General features: G+C 29.0%; 3 protein-coding genes across 3 annotated transcripts; 2 read left to right on the top strand and 1 right to left on the bottom strand.

Moving 5' to 3' along the window:
* The first annotated feature begins 6,981 nt into the window (after nt 1-6,981).
* On the top strand, nt 6,982-10,299 carry LOC134835183 (synaptic vesicle glycoprotein 2C-like). Its single transcript, XM_063850053.1, has 5 exons — nt 6,982-7,364; nt 7,427-7,548; nt 8,556-9,102; nt 9,154-9,281; nt 9,956-10,299. Exons 1-5 carry the CDS (start codon nt 6,982-6,984, stop codon nt 10,297-10,299), a joined length of 1,524 nt encoding a protein of 507 aa, XP_063706123.1.
* A 42-nt stretch (nt 10,300-10,341) lies between these two features.
* Nucleotides 10,342-15,789, bottom strand: LOC134834598 (tetratricopeptide repeat protein 21B-like). Its single transcript, XM_063849327.1, has 3 exons — nt 15,640-15,789; nt 14,553-15,584; nt 10,342-13,294 (listed from the first exon to the last, which is right to left on the bottom strand). The coding sequence occupies exons 1-3, from the start codon at nt 15,722-15,724 to the stop codon at nt 10,419-10,421; spliced, it is 3,993 nt and encodes a 1,330-aa protein (XP_063705397.1). The 5' UTR covers nt 15,725-15,789; the 3' UTR covers nt 10,342-10,418.
* Nucleotides 15,790-17,654: 1,865 nt separating this feature from the next.
* On the top strand, nt 17,655-23,244 carry LOC134833578 (proton-associated sugar transporter A-like). The gene is made up of 6 exons (XM_063847941.1): nt 17,655-18,402; nt 20,309-20,925; nt 21,000-21,283; nt 21,337-21,639; nt 22,528-22,833; nt 22,935-23,244. The coding sequence occupies exons 1-6, from the start codon at nt 18,170-18,172 to the stop codon at nt 23,160-23,162; spliced, it is 1,971 nt and encodes a 656-aa protein (XP_063704011.1). The 5' UTR covers nt 17,655-18,169; the 3' UTR covers nt 23,163-23,244.
* The last annotated feature ends 25 nt before the right edge of the window (nt 23,245-23,269 follow it).

Here is a 23,269-nt window from a genome sequence, read left to right as displayed (position 1 = left end):
TAGAGATATTTCAATTGTGCTGGAGACGTTTTTTTGTACAAAAAAAAAATTTTTTTCAAAAAAAAAAAAAAAATCTCCTGTACACTAAAATAGATTAAAAGCTACACTTACCACACTATATTTCATTCATTTAATCATCGTTTTTAGGAAATTTCATCATAAAAGTGATTGTCTATATTATTTATCACTAATTTTTTTTAAAAAATGTTAAAAAAAATATTTTCAAAAATTCGTCCAAATTTATGTAAAAAAAAATTTTTTTTTTGGACATGGCATAAGTTACATTATTAAATTAAAAAAAAATATACGAAAAAAAGCATAAAATGTAAAAAAAAAATCGTTGAACTTTGGAATTAATTACAAAAAAAAATGCAAACTATATTACAAAAAAATGGAAAAAAATTGTAGAAAATAAAAAAAAATATTAAAAAAAAATTGTTATAAAAAAAAAAAATCATAAAAAATTGTCTCATTATAAAAAAAATATTTTTAAATTCAATCACTTGACTAACGCTAATATTAAGCTTGGTTCTAAAAAAAAACACAAAAATATACAAAAAAAAACTTCATTCATTATTCATCGAAACCCCTTCCTTCCAAGAAATTTTTTTATTAATTAACTTCATTCATAAAAAAAATAATATTTAAAATATTATGAATGTTTCCACAAGCGATGTACTGATAAAACATTATTCGATAAATATTACTACAAGAATAATAAAAAAAATGCGCTAAAAATTTTTTTGGATAAAAAAAATAGTTAATCATGTATAAAATATCAAAAAAAAAAAATCTCTTGTAGCCTTTGATGATGTGGTAACTACTCTCTCTTGTTGAAAGAAGGCCATCGAAAAGTATCACAAAAAAAATTGAGACATAGGTTGTTAATACAAAAAAAAATGTTAAATTTAATTAAAATTAAATAAATTACACAACTACCTACGAAAAAGGAAGAAAAATAAATATTAAAGAAATAAAAAAAAAATTGAAACAAAAAAATGTAAAAAAAAATTGAATTCATAAATTTTTGTCTTTTATTTCAATGTGTTTTGTGAGAAAATTGGGCGGTAAGATTTTTTTTTATTTCATCAAAAATTGAGCAGATATCAATGGAAATCAATTACTTTGAAAACCATCAAAAATTGACTTGAGGAAAAAGTACGATTTTTGCTCCTCACATGATAAAATCGTACTTTTTTTTATTTCATCAAAAATCGATTTTAGATATTTTTGCAATGGAAATCATCAATGGAAATCAACTTTAGAAAATATTTATTTAATTTTAGCTTTGAAAACCATCAAAAGTTTTAGGTTTGAAAATCAAAAATTGACTTGAGGAAAAAAGTACGATTTTTGCTCCTCACATGATAAAATCGTACTTTTTTTTATTTCATCAAAAATCGATCAGATATCAATGGAAATCAACTTTAGAATGAATATTTATTTAATTTTAGCTTTGAAAACCATCAAAAGTTGGTTGAAAATTGACTTGAGGAAAAAAGTACGATTTTTGCTCCTCACATGATAAAATCGTACTTTTTTTTATTTCATCAAAAATCGATCAGATATCAATGGAAATCAACTTTAGAATGAATATTTATTTAATTTTAGCTTTGAAACCCATCAAAAGTTGGTTGAAAATTGACTTGAGGAAAAAAGTACGATTTTTGCTCCTCACATGATAAAATCGTACTTTTTTTTATTTCATCAAAAATCGATCAGATATCAATGGAAATCAACTTTAGAATGAATATTTATTTAATTTTAGCTTTGAAACCCATCAAAAGTTGGTTGAAAATTGACTTGAGGAAAAAAGTACGATTTTTGCTCCTCACATGATAAAATCGTACTTTTTTTTATTTCATCAAAAATCGATCAGATATCAATGGAAATCAACTTTAGAATGAATATTTATTTAATTTTAGCTTTGAAACCCATCAAAAGTTGGTTGAAAATTGACTTGAGGAAAAAAGTACGATTTTTTTTTTATTTCTCCTCAGATATGGAAATAAAATCGTTTGAAACTTTTTTTTATTTAAAATCGTACTCAAAAAATCGATCAGATATCAATGGAAATCAACTTTAGAATGAATATTTATTAAATTTTAGCTTTGAAACCCATCAAAAATTGACTTGAGGAAAAAAGTACGATTTTTGCTCCTCATATGATAAAATCGTACTTTTTTTATTTCATCAAAAATCGATCAGATATCAATGGAAATCAACTTTAGAATGAATATTTATTAAATTTTAGCTTTGAAACCCATCAAAAATTGACTTGAGGAAAAAGTACGATTTTTGCTCCTCACATGATAAAATCGTACAAAAATCGATCAGATATCAATGGAAATCAACTTTAGAATGAATATTTATTTAATTTTAGCTTTGAAAACCATCAAAAATTGACTTGAGGAAAAAGTACGATTTTTGCTCCTCACATGATAAAATCGTACTTTTTTTTATTTCATCAAAAATCGATCAGATATCAATGGAAATCAACTTTAGAATGAATATTTATTTAATTTTAGCTTTGAAACCCATCAAAAGTTGGTTGAAAATTGACTTGGGAAAAAAAGTACGATTTTTGCTCCTCATATGATAAAATCGTACTTTTTTTTATTTCATCAAAAATCGATCAGATATCAATGGAAATCAACTTTAGAATGAATATTTATTTAATTTTAGCTTTGAAACCCATCAAAAGTTGGTTGAAAAATTGACTTGAGGAAAAAAGTACGATTTTTGCTCCTCACATGATAAAATCGTACTTTTATTTTATTTCTTCAAAAATCGATCAGATATCAATGGAAATCAACTTTAGAATGAATATTTATTTAATTTTAGCTTTGAAACCCATCAGTTGGTTGAAAATTGACTTGAGGAAAAAAGTACGATTTTTGCTCCTCACATGATAAAATCGTACTTTTTTTTATTTCATCAAAAATCGATCAGATATCAATGGAAATCAACTTTAGAATGAATATTTATTTAATTTTAGCTTTGAAACCCATCAAAAGTTGGTTGAAAATTGACTTGAGAAAAAAGTACGATTTTTGCTCCTCATATGATAAAATCGTACTTTTTTTTATTTCATCAAAAATCGATCAGATATCAATGGAAATCAACTTTAGAATGAATATTTATTTAATTTTAGCTTTGAAACCCATCAAAAGTTGGTTAAAAATTGACTTGAGGAAAAAAGTACGATTTTTGCTCCTCATATGATAAAATCGTACTTTTTTTTATTTCATCAAAAATCGATCAGATATCAATGGAAATCAACTTTAGAATGAATATTTATTTAATTTTAGCTTTGAAACCCATCAAAAGTTGGTTGAAAATTGACTTGAGAAAAAAAGTACGATTTTTGCTCCTCATATGATAAAATCGTACTTTTTTTTATTTCATCAAAAATCGATCAGATATCAATGGAAATCAACTTTAGAATGAATATTTATTTAATTTTAGCTTTGAAACCCATCAAAAGTTGGTTGAAAATTGACTTGAGGAAAAAAGTACGATTTTTGCTCCTCACATGATAAAATCGTACTTTTTTTTATTTCATCAAAAATCGATCAGATATCAATGGAAATCAACTTTAGAATGAATATTTATTTAATTTTAGCTTTGAAACCCATCAAAAGTTGGTTGAAAATTGACTTGAGAAAAAAGTACGATTTTTGCTCCTCATATGATAAAATCGTACTTTTTTTTATTTCATCAAAAATCGATCAGATATCAATGGAAATCAACTTTAGAATGAATATTTATTTAATTTTAGCTTTGAAACCCATCAAAAGTTGGTTGAAAATTGACTTGAGGAAAAAAGTACGATTTTTGCTCCTCATATGATAAAATCGTACTTTTTTTTATTTCATCAAAAATCGATCAGATATCAATGGAAATCAACTTTAGAATGAATATTTATTTAATTTTAGCTTTGAAAACCATCAAAAATCGATCAGATATCAATGGAAATCAACTTTAGAATGAATATTTATTTAATTTTAGCTTTGAAACCCATCAAAAGTTGGTTGAAAATTGACTTGGGAAAAAAAGTACGATTTTTGCTCCTCATATCATAAAATCGTACTTTTTTTTATTTCATCAAAAATCGATCAGATATCAATGGAAATCAACTTTAGAATGAATATTTATTAAATTTTAGCTTTGAAACCCATCAAAAGTTGGTTGAAAATTGACTTGAGGAAAAAAGTACGATTTTTGCTCCTCACATGATAAAATCGTACTTTTTTTTATTTCATCAAAAATCGATCAGATATCAATGGAAATCAACTTTAGAATGAATATTTATTAAATTTTAGCTTTGAAACCCATCAAAAATTGACTTGAGGAAAAAAGTACGATTTTTGCTCCTCATATGATAAAATCGTACTTTTTTTTATTTCATCAAAAATCGATCAGATAGCAATGGAAATCAACTTTAGAATGAATATTTATTTAATTTTAGCTTTGAAACCCATCAAAAGTTGGTTGAAAATTGACTTGAGGAAAAAAGTACGATTTTTGCTCCTCATATGATAAAATCGTACTTTTTTTTATTTCATCAAAAATCGATCAGATATCAATGGAAATCAACTTTAGAATGAATATTTATTTAATTTTAGCTTTGAAACCCATCAAAATTTGGTTGAAAATTGACTTGAGAAAAAAAGTACGATTGTTGCTCCTCATATGATAAAATCGTACTTTTTTTTATTTCATCAAAAATCGATCAGATATCAATGGAAATCAACTTTAGAATGAATATTTATTTAATTTTAGCTTTGAAACCCATCAAAAGTTGGTTGAAAATTGACTTGAGAAAAAAAGTACGATTTTTGCTCCTCATATGATAAAATCGTACTTTTTTTTATTTCATCAAAAATCGATCAGATATCAATGGAAATCAACTTTAGAATGAATATTTATTTAATTTTAGCTTTGAAACCCATCAAAAGTTGGTTGAAAATTCAAAAATCGACAATTCAACTTTAGAATGAATAAAAGCTTTGAAACCCATCAAAAGTTGGTTGAAAATTGACTTGAGGAAAAAAGTACGATTTTTGCTCCTCACATGATAAAATCGTACTTTTTTTTATTTCATCAAAAATCGATCAGATATCAATGGAAATCAACTTTAGAATGAATATTTATTTAATTTTAGCTTTGAAACCCATCAAAAGTTGGTTGAAAATTGACTTGAGGAAAAAAGTACGATTTTTGCTCCTCATATGATAAAATCGTACTTTTTTTTATTTCATCAAAAATCGATCAGATATCAATGGAAATCAACTTTAGAATGAATATTTATTTAATTTTAGCTTTGAAACCCATCAAAAGTTGGTTGAAAATTGACTTGAGGAAAAAAGTACGATTTTTGCTCCTCATATGATAAAATCGTACTTTTTTTTATTTCATCAAAAATCGATCAGATATCAATGGAAATCAACTTTAGAATGAATATTTATTTAATTTTAGCTTTGAAACCCATCAAAAGTTGGTTGAAAATTGACTTGAGGAAAAAAGTACGATTTTTGCTCCTCATATGATAAAATCGTACTTTTTTTTATTTCATCAAAAATCGATCAGATATCAATGGAAATCAACTTTAGAATGAATATTTATTAAATTTTAGCTTTGAAACCCATCAAAAGTTGGTTGAAAATTGACTTGAGAAAAAAAGTACGATTTTTGCTCCTCATATGATAAAATCGTACTTTTTTTTATTTCATCAAAAATCGATCAGATATCAATGGAAATCAACTTTAGAATGAATATTTATTTAATTTTAGCTTTGAAACCCATCAAAAGTTGGTTGAAAATTGACTTGAGGAAAATAGTACGATTTTTGCTCCTCATATGATAAAATCGTACTTTTTTTTATTTCATCAAAAATCGATCAGATATCAATGGAAATCAACTTTAGAATGAATATTTATTTAATTTTAGCTTTGAAACCCATCAAAAGTTGGTTGAAAATTGACTTGAGGAAAAAAGTACGATTTTTGCTCCTCATATGATAAAATCGTACTTTTTTTTATTTCATCAAAAATCGATCAGATATCAATGGAAATCAACTTTAGAATGAATATTTATTTAATTTTAGCTTTGAAACCCATCAAAAGTTGGTTGAAAATTGACTTGAGGAAAAAAGTACGATTTTTGCTCCTCATATGATAAAATCGTACTTTTTTTTATTTCATCAAAAATCGATCAGATATCAATGGAAATCAACTTTAGAATGAATATTTATTTAATTTTAGCTTTGAAACCCATCAAAAGTTGGTTGAAAATTGACTTGAGAAAAAAAGTACGATTTTTGCTCCTCATATGATAAAATCGTACTTTTTTTTATTTCATCAAAAATCGATCAGATATCAATGGAAATCAACTTTAGAATGAATATTTATTTAATTTTAGCTTTGAAACCCATCAAAAGTTGGTTGAAAATTGACTTGAGAAAAAAGTACGATTTTTGCTCCTCATATGATAAAATCGTACTTTTTTTTATTTCATCAAAAATCGATCAGATATCAATGGAAATCAACTTTAGAATGAATATTTATTTAATTTTAGCTTTGAAACCCATCAAAAGTTGGTTGAAAATTGACTTGAGAAAAAAGTACGATTTTTGCTCCTCATATGATAAAATCGTACTTTTTTTTATTTCATCAAAAATCGATCAGATATCAATGGAAATCAACTTTAGAATGAATATTTATTAAATTTTAGCTTTGAAACCCATCAAAAGTTGGTTGAAAATTGACTTGAGAAAAAAAGTACGATTTTTGCTCCTCATATGATAAAATCGTACTTTTTTTTATTTCTTCAAAAATCGACCAAATATGCATGGAAATCATCTTCAAATATTGAACAATTTTACCTCAGAATGCCTTGAAATCCATTTCCTGTCACTAAACTTTCTTTAAATTTTTTTTTCTACATCAAAATTTACGTAAACTTTCAATAAATCCCAAAATGGACGAACTTGACGAACTCGAGGAAATAGAGTTTGAACATGCGATCACAAGTGCGGGCTTCGGAAAATTCAACATCTTTCACTTGCTGGTTTGTGGCGCCGTTTATGCCGTAACTGCCTTGGGTGTCACTGTGTTATCGTTCGTTCTTCCCGCTGCGGCATGCGACTTCGAGATGAGCTCTACAAACAAAGGCGTGTTGTCCGGAGCTCCGATGATCGGAATGTTGGTTGGTTCATACTTTTGGGGATGTTTGGCCGACACAAAGGGCAGAAAAATTGTTCTTGTCTACACATTGATTTTGGATGGGATTTGCGGAATCGTTTCGTCGGCAATGCCAATTTATACGTTGTTCCTTGCTTTGAGACTTTGTAATGGATTTTTGTGAGTAAAATTGGAGTTTATGAAATGATGAAAATTATTTTTTGCGATTTTCAACTTTTAAGGATAGCTGGCGCAATGGGCATCTGTTTCTCGTATCTCGGGGAATTTCAAGCGACGAAATATCGGGAGACAGTTCTTTCGTGGATGGAGCTCTTTTGGACCATTGGATTGCTGTGGTTGCCTTGTAAGAAGTTTTTTTAACCTTAAAATTAATTAATTATAATTTGATTTTTCATTAATTATTTTTTTTTAATGTTAATTATTTTTTTTTATTTTTTTTAATTTTAATTATTTTTTTAAAATTAATTTGAAATATTTTTTTATTTTATTTATTTGGTATTTTTAAATTTTAACTAATTATTTATATTTAATTTATTTTTTACTCTTATTTAATTTTTTAAATTACAATGCGGGCTTCGGAAAATTTATTTCAATTTTGGCTTTGAAACTGCCATCAAAAGTTGGCAATTGGTTCCTTTTTATTTCATCAAAGGGCAAAAAATCGTTCTTGTCTAATTGATTTTGGATTTGCGGAATCGTTTCGTCGGCAATGCCAATTTATACGTTGTTCCTTGCTTTGAGACTTTGTAATGGATTTTTGTGAGTAAAATTGGAGTTTATGATTTTTCAACTTTTAAGGATAATTAAATTTTAATTAAATTTTAATTTATTTTTAATTTTATTTTATTTAATTATAAATAATTTTTGAATTTTTAATCTATTTTAAGTTTTTTATTTTAATTATTTTTTTTATTTTAATTAATTTTTTAAATTTTAATCAATTTTTTAAATTTTAATAAATTTTTTATATTAATTATTTTTTCATTTTTAATTAATTTTTTATAATAATTATTTTTTCATTTTTAATTAATTTTTCATTTTTAATTAATTTTATATTTTTAATTAATTAATTAATTTTTTATTTTAATTATTTTTTCATTTTTAATTATTATTTTAATTTTTTATTTTTAATTAATTTTTTTTAATGTGAATTAATTTTTTATTTTTAATTAGTTTTTTAATTTTATTTAACTTTTAAATTTTAATTATTTTTTTAATTTAATTAATCTTTTAATATAATTAATTTTTAAATTTTAATCAATTTTTTTATTAATTTTTAATTTTAATTAATTTTTTTCATTTGAATTAATTATTTCAATTTATTTTTTTTTTTTATTATATTTTTTTTAGTAATCGCATGGGTTGTCATACCATTAGACATCCAATTTGGTCACTTCAAAAGTTGGAACTTGTTTGTCGCAATTTCGTCTCTTCCGAGTCTCGTTATTGGCATTGCACTCCTTTATTTTCCCGAAAGCCCGAAATTCTTGTTGGAAGTTGGAGAGCCCGAAGCTGCTTTGCGCGTTTTGAAGAGAATTTACGTGATGAACTCCGGAAAAACGGAAACTGAGTATCCCGTCAACAGTTTGCGTGAAACTGAGCGAGAATACAAATATTTGCAACGTCACCAATCGATTCGACGCTTGCGAATTCACCGAAGAAAGGAACTTTCGATTCTTCTGAGGACATTTTGGGATCAAACTAAGGAACTTTGCAGACCGCCAAATTTGAAGTTGACTCTGTTGACGTGTTTCTTGCAAGTTGGCATCTTGACGAGCTATTACACGTTGATGATGTGGTTTCCGGAGCTTTTTGATCGGTTTGAGAGATACGAACGAACGCATCCGAATGAGACGACGTCGGTGTGCGAGGTGTCGGAAGTTCGACTGGAAAATAAGTAAAAATCTTAAATTATTTAAGAAAATTTTTAATGAAATTTTGTTTGCAGCATCGATTGTGATAATCCAATTGGAGAACAGGTCTTCGTTCACACGCTGATCGTTGGAATGGCATGCGTTCCCACAAGTTGTTGGTTATTGATGTGTGTGAGAAAACTAGGAGCTAAATTCTTTTTAAGTAAGTTTTTGATCATTTTTGCAATTATTTTGACTAAAATTCGACACGTGTTAAAATTTTTATTTAAAATTCATGCAAAAATACATTTCTCAACTCAAAAAATTTCAAAAGTTGAAATTTTATAAAAATTTTGACACCTGTCATATTTTATTTGACAATAAAATTTATGAAAATTGAAAAAAAATTTAGATGAAATTTTAATTTTTAAATTTAATTTTTCAATTTTTTGAGGTTATGTGCATGAATTCTGTTAAATTTTTAATTTTAAAGCTTCAAAAGTAAAAATTTTTAATTTTTGAGGTTATGTTTTTTTAATTCGTTTAAATTAAAAACTCAAAAGGTTTAAAATTATTAAAATTTTAAGCAAGTTTTGATGAAATTATTAATTTTTTGAGGTTATGACTTTGAATTCAATTCAATTATGAAAATCAGAACTTGAAATGAAATAAAATTTTAAAATTTTGAGGTTATGTTCTTAAATTATTTTAAATTTTAGAAATCAAAACGAAAATTTTGAGGTTATGTAAATTTTTTTTTTTGAATTTCAAACCCAAAAATGAATACTTTGAACCCAAAAAATCAAAACTAACCTCAAAAATTGAAAATCTAACCTCAAAAATGAAAATTTTATCAAAAAATAATGAAATTTAATTTAATTTATTAATATTTTACAGTGTTCAGTCTCACAATCGCAAGCATCTCCGTGATTTTCCTGTATTACGTCACAAACAGTACCCAAAATCTGATGTTAAGTTGTCTTTTTGAGTCAATGGCGTCGTTAGCGAGTAGCGCAAGTTACAGCGTCATGGTTGATCTGTTCCCGACAAATCTTCGTGTCATGGCTACCTCTTTGGCACTCACAGTGGGTCGAGTTGGAGCCGTTTTGGGCAACATGATGTTCGGATACTTGATAGACATTCATTGTTTCGTACCGATAATAATTTTTGCGACATCTTTAATGTGCAGCGCCATCCTTTGCATGTTTTTGCCGGAAACGGGGCAGGAATCTCTGGGTTAAAGAATGGAATAAAAGACAAATTTGGTGCTAAAAAGTGATTTATTTTAGTTTTAGGTGCTATAATATCAATTTTTGGACGGAATGTGTTCCATTTAATTTTTCTTAATTTTAAGTTTTTTTTAGGTTCGTAAGTTATTGCGACACTTATCGAGGATTTCCTTCTTGATCGCCGGATACTCTGGGTGAATTTTCAGGACTTGTTGACAAACATCTATTGCTTCCGCGTAATTTTTGACCTTCATATAGCAATAAGCTAATTTGTAGCCGATATTAGGCTTTGTTCGCCCAGTGTGACGCCACGCAGCGTCATAATTTGCTGCAGCAACTTTATAACTGCCCTCCTTTTCCGCGATGAATCCAATCAATTCATATGCTTTCGAACAGGATTTGTTATGTTTCAAGACGCGATTCAGCAGATCTGTCGCCATTTCGTATTTATTTGAGGTTATGTAAATATCAGCGAGAGATAACCACGCTTTTTCCAAATACTCAGCATCTTCAAAGGTCCAAACGTTCTTTGCCACTCGTTTGAGCTGATTTTTGGCGCGTTGTTGCTGTTTCATGACAATATTAGCAGTAGCGATCCCATAAATGGCGCCCACGTGTTCTTTGTATTCTTCTTGCGAAGCCAGCGCTGTAAATTCGTTCAGCGCCTTTTCAACATTCGACTTGAGCTTCGACGAAATCAGGAGAAATCCTTCAAGCAGTTTGTGATTCAAAGCTTCGTCATCCATGACACCGGGACGAGGCTTCAGTTCGTTCACCAAACGCTCCGCCGTATTCAGCGCCATCTGTTTCGAATCCCGAAACTCGAGATCTTCCGCAGTTTCGGAAATACCTTCACTCGGAAGATCTCCATCGGGATTCAAACAGATCTCGATCATATTGAAGATCGCTTGGGGTCCCCATTCCGCATCATGTCTCGCATTATTAAATAACCTCAACGCCGTATTCGGATTTCCCGTATACCATTCGTACATCCCCTTGCAATAGTTCAGCCCAGCAACATGTTCAAGCGATCCATTACTTTGCTGCTCCGCCGTTTTCAAAAAAGGCAAAACCTCGTGCAGCGTTCCTGATCGTCGCATAACCTCAATTAAACGTGCCAACGCTGTCCAATAAAGCGGGCGCGTTATTAGCAACTGCGAAAAGTGATACGCGGCATTGTCGAAATCCATTTTGCGAAACGACAAATCCGCCATCATGACAGAAGCAGCTTCGTGTTCGGCGGGATCTGATGTATCTTGTTCCAAAATTTGCGCGCAAATTCGCTGACATTCGTTCATTTCGTTCATTTGCATGTGGAGGCGTGCCAGGGCAGCCATTATTGTGAGATCTTGTGGCGCGAAACGCAGCGCTTCTTTGTAGTGATGCACAGCTTGGATGTTATCGCGCAAACTGATCGATTGTTCCGCCATTAGAACGCAAATTTTGGACAACAAACGACTTTGTTCTTGATTGCCAAAGTTTTGTTCGAGCATCGTGCGTTTTTGCAAGCGATATTGATTATCGCGCGCGTCTTTGAGGGTATTCAATGATGCTTGAAGATATCCCGCCTTTTCATGAACTCGCGCCAGAAGCAACATCTGCTTCGTACGAAGTTGCAAAATGGAGATGTCATCAATAGCATCATTGTTTGAATTTCGAATTTCTTGCGTCAAAACCTGTTCGGCATCTTGAAATTGCTTCAATTTCAAGTAAAGTTCCGCCAAATCCAGCTTCAAGCTGCCATTTTCGGGCGTCATGATCGCTTCCTTGTAATATGAGATCGCTTTTTTGTATTGATGCGTTTTAACGTAGGCCCTTCCGAGTTTACTTGCCAAAACAGGATCTCTCGGATTTTGCTTCAAAGCTTTTTTATAAGCGTCAATCGCTTCGTCAGGTTCTTGGATACTCATAAAAGCATCTCCTAACATCAAATAGCTTTCACCGCCCGGTTTATGTTCAACAAGTTCCTTGAAACATTGCGCGAATCCCATGCGATCTTTGCAATGTTTCAAATAAATGTCCGCCATCTTGGTTTTTGCTTGTAAATAATATGGCTGCGTAGGTTGAATAGATCGCAGCATATCAAGAGCTTTTTTGCTCGCGCCTTGCTGCAAAAATATATCTGCGTTCGAGATAATGAGTCGACCCTTTTCCGGCGTGTTATTGAACTCTTCCAGAGCGATCTGCATCAAGCGGTTTGCTTCAGCGGTTTGATTCATGAGACTATAAGTTTTGATCGCTTCGAGATAGAGCGTCACTTTATCAACCAAACTCAAATTTCCCGTTTTGACAAGGGGAATTTTCGTCGGCGCTGGACCTACATTCGTGATTCCCGACAAATTCATCGCCATCAAGAAGCTTTTGATCGCTTCATCATACAACATTTGACTTTTTTGGATAATTCCGTTGAGCAAATGGTAGAATGGGTTTTCGCGCACTTTGAAATTGTGACTTAGGCAGATCTCGAGACTTTGTGATGCGCGCCCAAATGATTTTTGTTGAATGTAGATCTGAGCCATCAATAAGTGAGCTTCCGTGTATGAAGGATCGATGTCTTGCAAGATTTTTTGTAAGCTTTTCGCAGCGAAACTCGTGTCGCCGCAGAGATATTGAACTCGGGCAAGAAGAAAAACACCTTCGACCATTCCGGGGCATGCTTTTACGATCGCATCTAAAATGTTCAAGCTTTGAGTGAGGGTTATGTGAAGAGTGTCGCGTGACAAAATCTCGCCAACTGTCACAGATTGTTGGATCGGGGAGTATTTCAGCAGTTCTTTGACCACATCCAAGAGAAATCCAGAGTCAAAACGACGCAAATAGTCGGCGCCGAAGGGTAATGTGCCCAAATTACGAAATTGTGTCTCGCAAGCCTCAATTAGGAGTTTTGTAGCTTCGTTTGGAGCATCAGTTGTCATTTTTGCCGCCATGTAGGATAAAAGGGGGATTTTGTTGTCGCCTTGGATTTCGAAGAGGAATTCGATTTGTTGGCGCGCTTGTTCGTTTGAACCTGAAAAATAATGAGAATTTTGTTAAAATGCGAAAACTTAAGCTTATTAAGTAAAAAATATTTAACTTAAGTTGAAGTATAAGCTACTTAAGTTCGACTTAAGTTAAATTAATTGACTTAATTTATAAAATTTTAATGAAATTTAAAAAAAAAATTCTCGAAATTTGGTTGAAAATCTAATATATGTTCATCTTTTTACTTATTTTAACTTGATTCTTAAACTTAGCTTAAGTCAAAATATTTGTTTAACATAAGTTTAAGTCATAAGTTTTTGCAGCCCTGAAACTTAAGGTGATTAAAGCAAATCAAAAATTAAGAGAAATTTAAAATTTGAAAGATTAGGTGCAATAACTTAAAATTTAAACTTAAGGGAAACAAAACTTATGATAATTAAATTTAATACAGGTTAAAACTTAAGTTTAAGTCAAAGAAATATTTTAACTTAAAACTTAAGCTTAAATTTTTGAAAAATAAAAAAATGACTTAAATTGTCAATTTTTTTCTGATTTTCGACCCAATTTTGAAAAAAAAATGTTTTTTTTTATTTTTAATTTTTTATTAAGTCAAAATAAGTCAAAAAAAACTTTGCAATACTTTTTCATATAAAATTTCAATTTTGAAAACAATTTTTGAATTTTCTTAATATTCTTTGTTCAAAAATTTTGAAAATTAAAGAAAAAATTTAAAAAATAATTAATTAATTTTTTTTTCATTTTTAATTTATTTTTATTTTTTAAATTAAAGAAATAATTTGATTTTAATTTAATTATTAATAATTTAATTTAATTATTTTTTTTTATTATTTTTGAAATAAAAATATTAAGAAAAAAAAATTTTTAAAGTAGAAAATTCTTATCTATTTAATTTTTTTTACACAAAAATTTGTTTAAAATTAAAATTTTCTTGAAAAATTATGAAAAAAGGTCAAAAAAGGTAATTTTTCATGAAATGATTTTCGATTTTTAAAATTTTAATTTTTTTCGAATTTTTGACTTAACTACATATACAAAATAACTAATTTTAATATTTTTTTAAAATTTTTTTTATTTTTTTTTAAATATTTTTTTAATTTTTTTTTTTATATTTTTTTTATTAAAAATATTTTGTAATCTTTAGTTAAAAAATAAGTCAATCTCTTAAAAATGAGAAAAAAGGAAATGGGAGAAATATTAAGAAAAAAAAAAAAAATTAAAAAAAGGTATTTAAGTGTACAAAATTTCCATTTCTTAAAAAAATCAACACTAAAAAATTTAATTACCTTGATCCAAAATAGTACAGAGCGTCAATCCACACAACGCCATCACAGAACTGTCATCCAACTTCGTCGCTGACCGAAACGCTTTCGTTGCATCCTTAAACTTCTCCTGCAAAATGCACACATAACCCATTTCCGTGATGTACTCCGCTTGTCCCGGCGAAATTTGTATCGCTTTATCAATAAATTTGTACGCTTCGTTCAGCACGGTGTAATTTTTGCCCGAAATCCTTGTCAAAAGTGCCGCAATTTGATAAAATAAATCCGCATTTGTTGGTTCGCCGCGTTCCACAGCTTTATACAACTCTTGCAACACCGCCAACGAGGCATTGTAACTTCCATCACGACACAACAAGACGATAATTTTTACGCGCAACGCTTCAATATTTTGCGGATCGGCGTTCAAGATGCGATTTGCCGATTCCAAGGCATGTTCCCAGTTCCAATGCCCGAGTTGCGTCTTCATTTTCTCCACGAGCGGGATATTGATGTCGGGATACCGGATCGAAATGCGTCCCAAGATGTTTAGAGCGGTTTCGACGTCGCCATTTAGCTGATGGTAGCGTACTTGACCGAAATGCGCATCGATGCTCTTCTTGATGTTCAACGCACGTTCGAATAACTCCAAAATTTGCTTGTTGTACAAACCCTGAGGCAGCGACAACTCACACCAGCCTTTTAAGATGAGCGCTTCCGGATGGTCTGAATGAACTTTCAACACGCGATCCGCATATTCCTTCGCTTTGTCCACTTTTCCGCTCAAAAAGAGGAAAACTGCGGCATAATAACTCCCTGTGGCGGACAAAGACTTGCGTTCTTGCTTCAATTTCGTCTCGAGCGTGAGAAGAGCTTCCTTGTCGACGACGTTGCACCGTTTGTGGGCGTACATAAGAGCTAAAATTGCCGCAATTGACAAATCCGAGTCATTTTGAATGGGGTTCAGCTCCCGAATTCCCTCTTGAATGCGATTTCCGAGCACTAAACTGAACCCGTTGAAGAGCCGAAACGAAAAATCGTTGATGAATTTACCAATTCCTTGAAAAATTTAACAAAATTAGTTCGAATTCTTTAAAAAAATTAAAAATTTTACCTTCCAAAGCGGCATTTTGCATGTGATTGTAAAACTTTTCGCGTCCAAAGTACAAAATTAATGAGCGATAGTCGTCTTCATCCATTTTTTCGTCAATTTTTGTGAATTTTTTGTCTGAAATTCAAGCAACCGGTGGTTCCAAACATTTCGTTGCCATGGAAACGTCTTGACAGGTGCAAAATGTTCATCGGGTTATCGTGTCGTCTCTTTCGCTCCGTCCTTCATAACATCTGACTCATTTGTTTTTGTTTTTAAAAGTCGAAGAAAAATGTCGCAACTCGCAAAAAATGGATTAAATGTTGGAAGAACGATTTTTACGAGGAGTCAAAGAGCTCAATTCAGTTCCAATGGACTAAAAGTGCTGCATTTTCCTGAAGAAAAGGAGTTTGCGGTGACCATTGATGCTCAAAAAGCGTTTTTAAGTTATAGCAGACAAGGAGATTTGATGGAGCTGGAACACACAGAGGTGCCGGAAGTGTTTCGGGGAAAGGGAGTTGGAAAGTTGTTGGCTCAGGTGAGAAGTTTTTAACAAGATTTTTATTAAAAATTGATTTTTTTGATATTTTTTATTTATATTTTTAGGAAGCATTTGAATTTGTGGCGAAAAATGATCTGAAGATGAAAATTCATTGCGATTATGCGGAAAAAGTTTTTAATGATAATAAAGCCAAATACGGGAAATATCTTCAGAAATGAGGAATTTTTAATGAAAAGTTGTTATTTTAGTTAAAATAGATGGTTTTTTGATGAAATTTTATATTTAGCGATAGTTCTTAGATATTTCTTTACTCTATTTAAATAAGAAATTAATAAAAAAAATTAAAAAAATTTATTAAAGAATTTAATATGTATTTTAATTAATTTTTATTTTTTAAAATTAAAAGTAAAAAATTAATTGATTTTTATTTAATTTTAATTTTAATAAAACTTTTTAGAAATATTTTCGAAACTAAAAAATCATATATCAAAAAAAAAAAATTCTCTGAAAATCCTTTAAAACATAAACATTTAATTTTATTAAATTTTTATTAAATACAATTTATCATTAAAAAACCAGTAAATTGTATATAATTTTTTGTTTAGCAATCAAATTATTTTTTTTAAAAAAATAAGTTATAATTATAATATTATTTTTAAAGGAAATTTAAGGCTAACGAATTTTGTATTTCATTAAATTAATTTTAGTTATTTTTAATTTTTTATAAATTACGGATTAAAATTAAAAATGATTTAATTTAATGAATTTTTGATTAAATAAATTCATAATTAAAAAAAATCCATTAAACATATATTTTTTGAATTTTAATTTTTAATTTAATTTTTTTTTTTCATTTTTCAACTTTCAAAAATATAAAAAAAAAATATTTTATTTTTTTCTTGAATTTTTTCAACAAAAAAAAATATATTTTTATTAAAAAAAAAATTAATTTTTTATTTTAATTATATGAAAAATTTTAAAAAAAATATCGAAAAAGTAAAGATTTTTGAAAAATTTTAAATATTTTTTTTGTTTTTTTAAAGTTATAAAAAATTACAAAAATTTTATAAAATATAAATTAAATTTATTTAAAAAAAAATGATTTAATATGTTAAAAAATCTGTCAAAAAATCAGACAATGGAAGAATAAAAATTTCCTTTTTCACAATTTTCTAAAATTTATAGAAAAAGATTTTATTACAACTGAACGAAAAAATATTTTTTTATTCTTCTCTGTTTTTAAATAATTTTTTTTCATAGACCGAAAATTTCACTAAAAATTCTCAATTACCATAAAAACCCGATTTTCATTCATACTTTTCACCAAAACAAAGGATTAATGCCCCGCCAAATGCGCTTCAACGTCATATCACGTACCTAATTCTACTAAAAACTCGTCTTTGCGCATCTTAACCAACCAACTTCGTATAAAATTTTGTCGAGTAAAAATATTCGTTCACTTCATTTCAGTTGATATTTGAAACTCGGAGAAGCCGGACAAGGAAAAAATAACGAGAAACGGGCAATAGAGTGGAAAAAATTTACAATTTTAACTGAATTCAAACAATTTTTAATCTAATTTAAAAGTTTCTCTATAAAAGTTTTTTTTTTTGGCTTAGAACAAAAAAAAATTAATCGAAAGTGACAGTGTCTAGTTTTAAGTGAAAAAAAAGTAAAATTTTCCTAAAAATAAAATAAAATATTTTTTTTGGGAAACCTTCATACGAAATTTCCGCTTTCGTTAGCTGAATGGACATTAATTGGATTATTTCTTCACGTACGAGCTCTTTGGCCATGATCGAGTGCATTTATCAATGTTACTCAATGTAAAGAACGGAAATTATAAAAAAAATGTGGTTTGAGAACCGGTGCAGTATCAATTTACAAAAAATTCAAGTAAAAATAGAAATAATTTCGAAAATGCATCAGATTCTTCTTATCTAAACATTTCTCACGTAAAAACAAGACAAAATTAATCTTTGTGTCAATCTTCAGCTCAAAACAAAAGTCTTAAGAAAAGTAAATATTTGTGCAATAAAAAAATAAAAAAAAATGGTTGACAAGTTGCACGAGTATCAGGGCATCTCGGGACGACTCCATGAGTTGCGAGATAACGTAAAAAATCAGTATTCGACGTGGCGCGAAGAGAATCCGCAGCAAAATTTGGTCCAACTGTTCGTGAGTAAAGTTAGGCCCAGCCCTGGCGGCGGATTAAATCCAGATGATCCCGAAAAGGCCATCGGATTAGCAGCAACCAGTGAAAATGATTATTCGCATATTTATAGGTCAGTGTTGTAACTTTTTTTTCGTCGTTGTTATGATGCATTTATTGGATTATTATTATGAAATCAATGTCATGACGAAGGCAAGAGCAACATGTGTCAATATGGGGTTTCACGGCGAAAGTGACGATAATACTTTTTAATTTCAAGTTTTATTTTTTAATTTTTATGAAAATTTTTAATTTTTTTTTTAATGAATTTTACTTTTTAAATTAATATTTTAAAAAAATTATCATTTCGTCAACGGTCATTTTTTGAATTGACATTTAAATTTTTTAACATTTTTCTTCAAGGTCATCGCAATTCTAATTTTCCTTTCATATTAATTTTAAATAAAAATTTTTAAAAGTTTTTTAAACTATTTTTAATCGATTTATATGCAAAAATAATTTTGTTTAAATTAAAATTTTTAATTTTAAATAATATTTTTTATTTTAAATTTATATTTTTTCCTGTGAAAAAGTCAAACTTAAATTGAATGACAATTTTTAGAATTTTCCTTTCAAAAAAAATTTTTTTTTTTAATTGCCGAATTTCAATAAATTTTTAATTTTTTTTTTCAAGCCTAAAATTGAATTAAAAATTCTGAAAATTTTAGGTCAATTTTCGATCAAAAAATTTAACTATTTTATCTTATGCTCACTTAAAATCGAGTTTTTCTCAGCAAGTAAATTTTTGAAAAAAATTGAATTAAAAGTCATTTAAGATTATTTCCATTCATATTTGGTCAATTTTCGAAATAAAATTTAACTCGATTTTATCTCATGCTCAAAAATAAATCGAAAAAAATTGAAAAAAGTTTTGAAGATTTTCCAGCAATTTGGTAATTTTCGATTAAAATTTAACTCGATTTTAATGCTCACTTAAAATTTTTTCTCAGAAGTAAATTTTTGATCGATTTCATTTGAATTAAAAGTCATTCTGAAGATGATTTCCATTCATATTTGGTCAATTTTCGATCAAATAAAATTTATCTCGATTTTATCTCATGCTCACTTAAAATCGAGTTTTTTTCACCAAGTCAAATTTTTGATCGATTTCAAGTAAATTTTTGATCGATTTCAAGCCTAAAATTGAATTAAAAGTCATTCTGAAGATGATTTCCATTCATATTTGGTCAATTTTCGATCAAATAAAATTTAACTCGATTTTATCTCATGCTCACTTAAAATCGAGTTTTTCTCAGCAAGTAAATTTTTGATCGATTTCAAGCCTAAAATTGAATTAAAAGTCATTCTGAAGATTATTTTCATTCATATTTGGTCAATTTTCGATCAAATAAAATTTAACTCGATTTTATCTCATGCTCACTTAAAATCGAGTTTTTCTCAGCAAGTAAATTTTTGATCGATTTCAAGCCTAAAATTGAATTAAAAGTCATTCTGAAGATGATTTCCATTCATATTTGGTCAATTTTCGATCAAATAAAATTTAACTCGATTTTATCTCATGCTCACTTAAAATCGAGTTTTTCTCATCAAGTAAATTTTTGATCGATTTCAAGCCTAAAATTGAATTAAAAGTCATTCTGAAGATGATTTCCATTCATATTTGGTCAATTTTCGATCAAATAAAAATTACGAAAATTTTTTCAACACAAATCGAATATTTTCAACTAAAATTTACTCCTTAAAAGAACGAATAAACCTATAAATGAGCATTTATGGCACTATTCATTGTCTTAACACATAACAAGACTTTATTCAAATTTCCCTTTTTTTATTGCAAAAACAAAATTGACATCGATACATGTTGCTCATGTTCCGTAATTGATTCGTATGCGAGCATTTTGATTTTCAATAAAAATCCAATTGAATCCCCCGGATTACTTAGACCTATTTTGTTTCGTGCCATAATTCACGCGTTAACACCTAATAATATTATCTTTCACTGTAAATTTTTGTTTTAGGAGTAAAACTCGTGCTGAGCTGGTTCGCGTTTCTTCTGCCGTGATGGGCATCGAATTTTCCTACGCTGCCGAGACGGCTTTTGTGTCGCCAACTTTACTAAAAATCGGTGTAGCGCATCAAAAAATGACTCTAGTTTGGGGATTGTCGCCGCTAGTTGGTTTCTTTTTGACTCCCATTTTGGGTTCACTGAGCGATCGATGTCGCTCGAACTTTGGAAGACGTCGTCCGTTTATTTTGCTTTTGTCCGTGGGAGTTTTTCTTGGATTGCTTCTTGTTCCAAACGGAGTTGAAATTGGATATTGGTTCGGAGATCCTCGTCCTGTGACGTCAGAATTTGATTATTCCGCGATAAATGGAGGGAACGCAACAACGATGGATCCAATTCCAGCAGCTCCGAAGAACGAACATCCTTGGGGAATTTTCTTCACGATTCTCGGAACAGTTTTGCTCGATTTTGACGCCGATGCTTGTCAAAGTCCTTCGAGGGCGTATTTGCTTGACGTTACACTGCCAGAAAATCATGCGAGAGGCTTGACGACTTTTACAATCATGGCTGGGCTCGGAGGCTTTATGGGATATTCGCTCGGCGGGATCAACTGGGATGACACGTTCATTGGTTCGTTTTTATTTTTAATTTTCTGAATTCTGAATTAAATAACAAAACAACAAATTTTTGATGATTTTCTTCAGGAGTTTGGTTTGGAGGTCATGTTCGAGCAGTTTTTTCCTTGATTACGATAATTTTCGTAATTTGTATTTACTTGACGATCACGAGTTTCGCTGAAATTCCGTTGTGGATGATTGAAGGCAGCATGAATAAACTTACCGAAGACGAAATTTACGGCGAAGAAGAAGCTCCGGTTAAGACAGACATCCATAGATCAGCGTCAGATGCCAATCTTGAACTAAATCGAGAGGCAACCGCTTCCTATGGAGCAACGGGAAACAGTCTTGGAGTGCCCGAAAATCCTTTTGTGAGTTTCTAAAAAAAAAAATAATTTTTTTATTTATTTTTTGGGTTCTTTAGCAGTCACAACGGCGTAACACAATGCCATCAAACCCATTCAAAAGTGACGAATATGCAGCTTTGCCAGGAGCGAATGTCAATGAAACGTCTTTTACGGAGAATGCAAGTCATTTAGGTCAAAAGGAGCCATCGGTAGAAGCAAGTTCAGCTACTTTGAAGCATTATTTGTTGTCAATAGTGTTCATGCCATTTTCATTAAGAATCGTTTGTTTGACGAACTTGTTTTGCTGGATGGCTCACGTTAGTTATTCGCTGTATTTTACGGATTTTGTGGGAGAAGCTGTGTTCGGAGGGGATCCTAAGGTAAGTTTTTTTGTCATTTCCTGTAAAAAAAATTTAAATCTTTGAACTTGTCAAAAAAATAGAATATAAAATTTTTTAAAAAATAACAAAAAATTACGGTGAAAACTAAAAAATTTTATTAAAAAAAATTAAGTTTTTAACATTTTTTAATTAAATTTAAAAAAAAATATTTTTTTTTAACTTTTTTTAAGCAAAAAAAAAAATTTTTTTTAAATTTTTTTAAGCAAAAAAAAAAAATTAATTTTAAATTTTTATTCAAAATAAAAATTATGAAAAATGTTAGGCAAAAGTGTCATAAGAATTTAAATTTGATCTTAAAATTTTATTTAAATAAAATTTTTAATTTATGTAATTTTATTTACATATTTTTTATTCAAAAATTTTATTTTTTATTTAAAAATTTTAATTAAGTTTAATTTAATTAATATACATTTTAATTTTTTTTTTAATTTTCATTAATTTTATTTATTATACTTACTATAGTTAATTTTAATTTATAATTTAATTATTTTTTTAAATTTAATTTAAAAATTTAATTAAATTAAAAGTTTCATGTTTATTTAATTTATAAAATTTTGTTTTTTTAATTTAATTTTGTTGTTTTTAAATTTAATTTAAAGAATTAAAATAATTAAATTATTTTAAATTATTTTTTTTTAATTTTAAATAAGATTTTTTAACTAAAATTAAAATTTTTTAAATTTTCAAATTCACTCCAAAAATTTTTGTATTTTTAATCTTTTTGTAATAAAATATTTTTTTTTAATTAAAATTTCAAACTTTAACCTACAAAAAATTTTTAATGTAAAAAAATATTAAAAAATTGTCAAAAAAAATTTTTTTCTTAAAATTCATTAATAAACTTACCCAAAAAAAAAATATTTCAAGGCCCCTCCCGGAAGCGTTTCTTACGAGCTCTACCAAGAAGGCGTTCGTTTCGGTTGCTGGGGCATGGCAATGTATTCCCTTTCATGTTCCTGCTACAGTCTCATCATCGAAAAACTCATAAAACGCTTTAAAGCGAAGCCCGTTTACATCGGCGGCCTAGTTTTCTACAGCACAGGCATGACATTAATGGCACTGACTAAACATCCCGTTGGCGTAATTTTGTTTAGTTGGACTGCTGGCGTCATGTATTCCACACTTTTCACGATGCCGTATTTGCTTGTTGCTGCTTATCACGATAAAGGAGTCGTAAGTCAATTTTTTTTGATAATTTTTATTTTGTTGCAATTTTTAGTTTTTGCAACGTCGTTGCAAGTTAAAATTTTAATGAAAAAAATTTCTTTTTTTAGTTTTCTGTGACAAATGAAGGCGTCGCGGAAAGTACTCAAGTTCGAGGCTTGGGAACGGATGTCGCCATTGTCAGTAGCATGGTCTTTTTAGCCCAATTCATACTGTCGATGGGCATGGGAACTGTCGTCTCTGTCACAGGCACCACGACAGCCGTTGTAAGTGTCGCGAGTTTTCTCGCATTTTGTGGAGCGATATCTGCTTCACAAATAATGTACTTGGATCTCTAATTTTCTTCAAAAAAAGAAGAAAAAAAATTAAAAAAAAAATCATTTAAAGCCAAAAAAATTCAATATTGAACGAATAAATGTTAACGACATTACTCTAATTGTTATTT

The sequence above is a fragment of the Culicoides brevitarsis genome, chromosome 3 (genome assembly GCF_036172545.1).
Source record: "Culicoides brevitarsis isolate CSIRO-B50_1 chromosome 3, AGI_CSIRO_Cbre_v1, whole genome shotgun sequence".
Taxonomy (NCBI): Eukaryota; Metazoa; Arthropoda; class Insecta; order Diptera; family Ceratopogonidae; genus Culicoides; species Culicoides brevitarsis.
Note: the sequence above shows the minus strand (reverse complement) of the source record. Positions and strands in the feature narration are given on the sequence as shown.

What these genes read in the sequence shown, in the direction of transcription:
- LOC134835183 (XM_063850053.1), top strand. Translation starts at nt 6,982, where the DNA reads ATGGACGAACTTGACGAACTCGAGGAAATAGAGTTTGAACATGCGATC. An exon ending in AGACTTTGTAATGGATTTTT is followed by an intron (nt 7,365 to 7,426) that starts GTGAGTAAAATT and finishes TCAACTTTTAAG; the next exon opens with GATAGCTGGCGCAATGGGCA. An exon ending in TGGATTGCTGTGGTTGCCTT is followed by an intron (nt 7,549 to 8,555) that starts GTAAGAAGTTTT and finishes TATTTTTTTTAG; the next exon opens with TAATCGCATGGGTTGTCATA.
- LOC134834598 (XM_063849327.1), bottom strand. Translation starts at nt 15,724, where the DNA reads ATGGATGAAGACGACTATCGCTCATTAATTTTGTACTTTGGACGCGAA. An exon ending in GCAAAATGCCGCTTTGGAAG is followed by an intron (nt 15,585 to 15,639) that starts GTAAAATTTTTA and finishes AAATTTTTCAAG; the next exon opens with GAATTGGTAAATTCATCAAC. An exon ending in CTGTACTATTTTGGATCAAG is followed by an intron (nt 13,295 to 14,552) that starts GTAATTAAATTT and finishes ATTATTTTTCAG; the next exon opens with GTTCAAACGAACAAGCGCGC.
- LOC134833578 (XM_063847941.1), top strand. Translation starts at nt 18,170, where the DNA reads ATGGTTGACAAGTTGCACGAGTATCAGGGCATCTCGGGACGACTCCAT. An exon ending in GATTATTCGCATATTTATAG is followed by an intron (nt 18,403 to 20,308) that starts GTCAGTGTTGTA and finishes TTTTTGTTTTAG; the next exon opens with GAGTAAAACTCGTGCTGAGC. An exon ending in GAGTGCCCGAAAATCCTTTT is followed by an intron (nt 21,284 to 21,336) that starts GTGAGTTTCTAA and finishes TGGGTTCTTTAG; the next exon opens with CAGTCACAACGGCGTAACAC.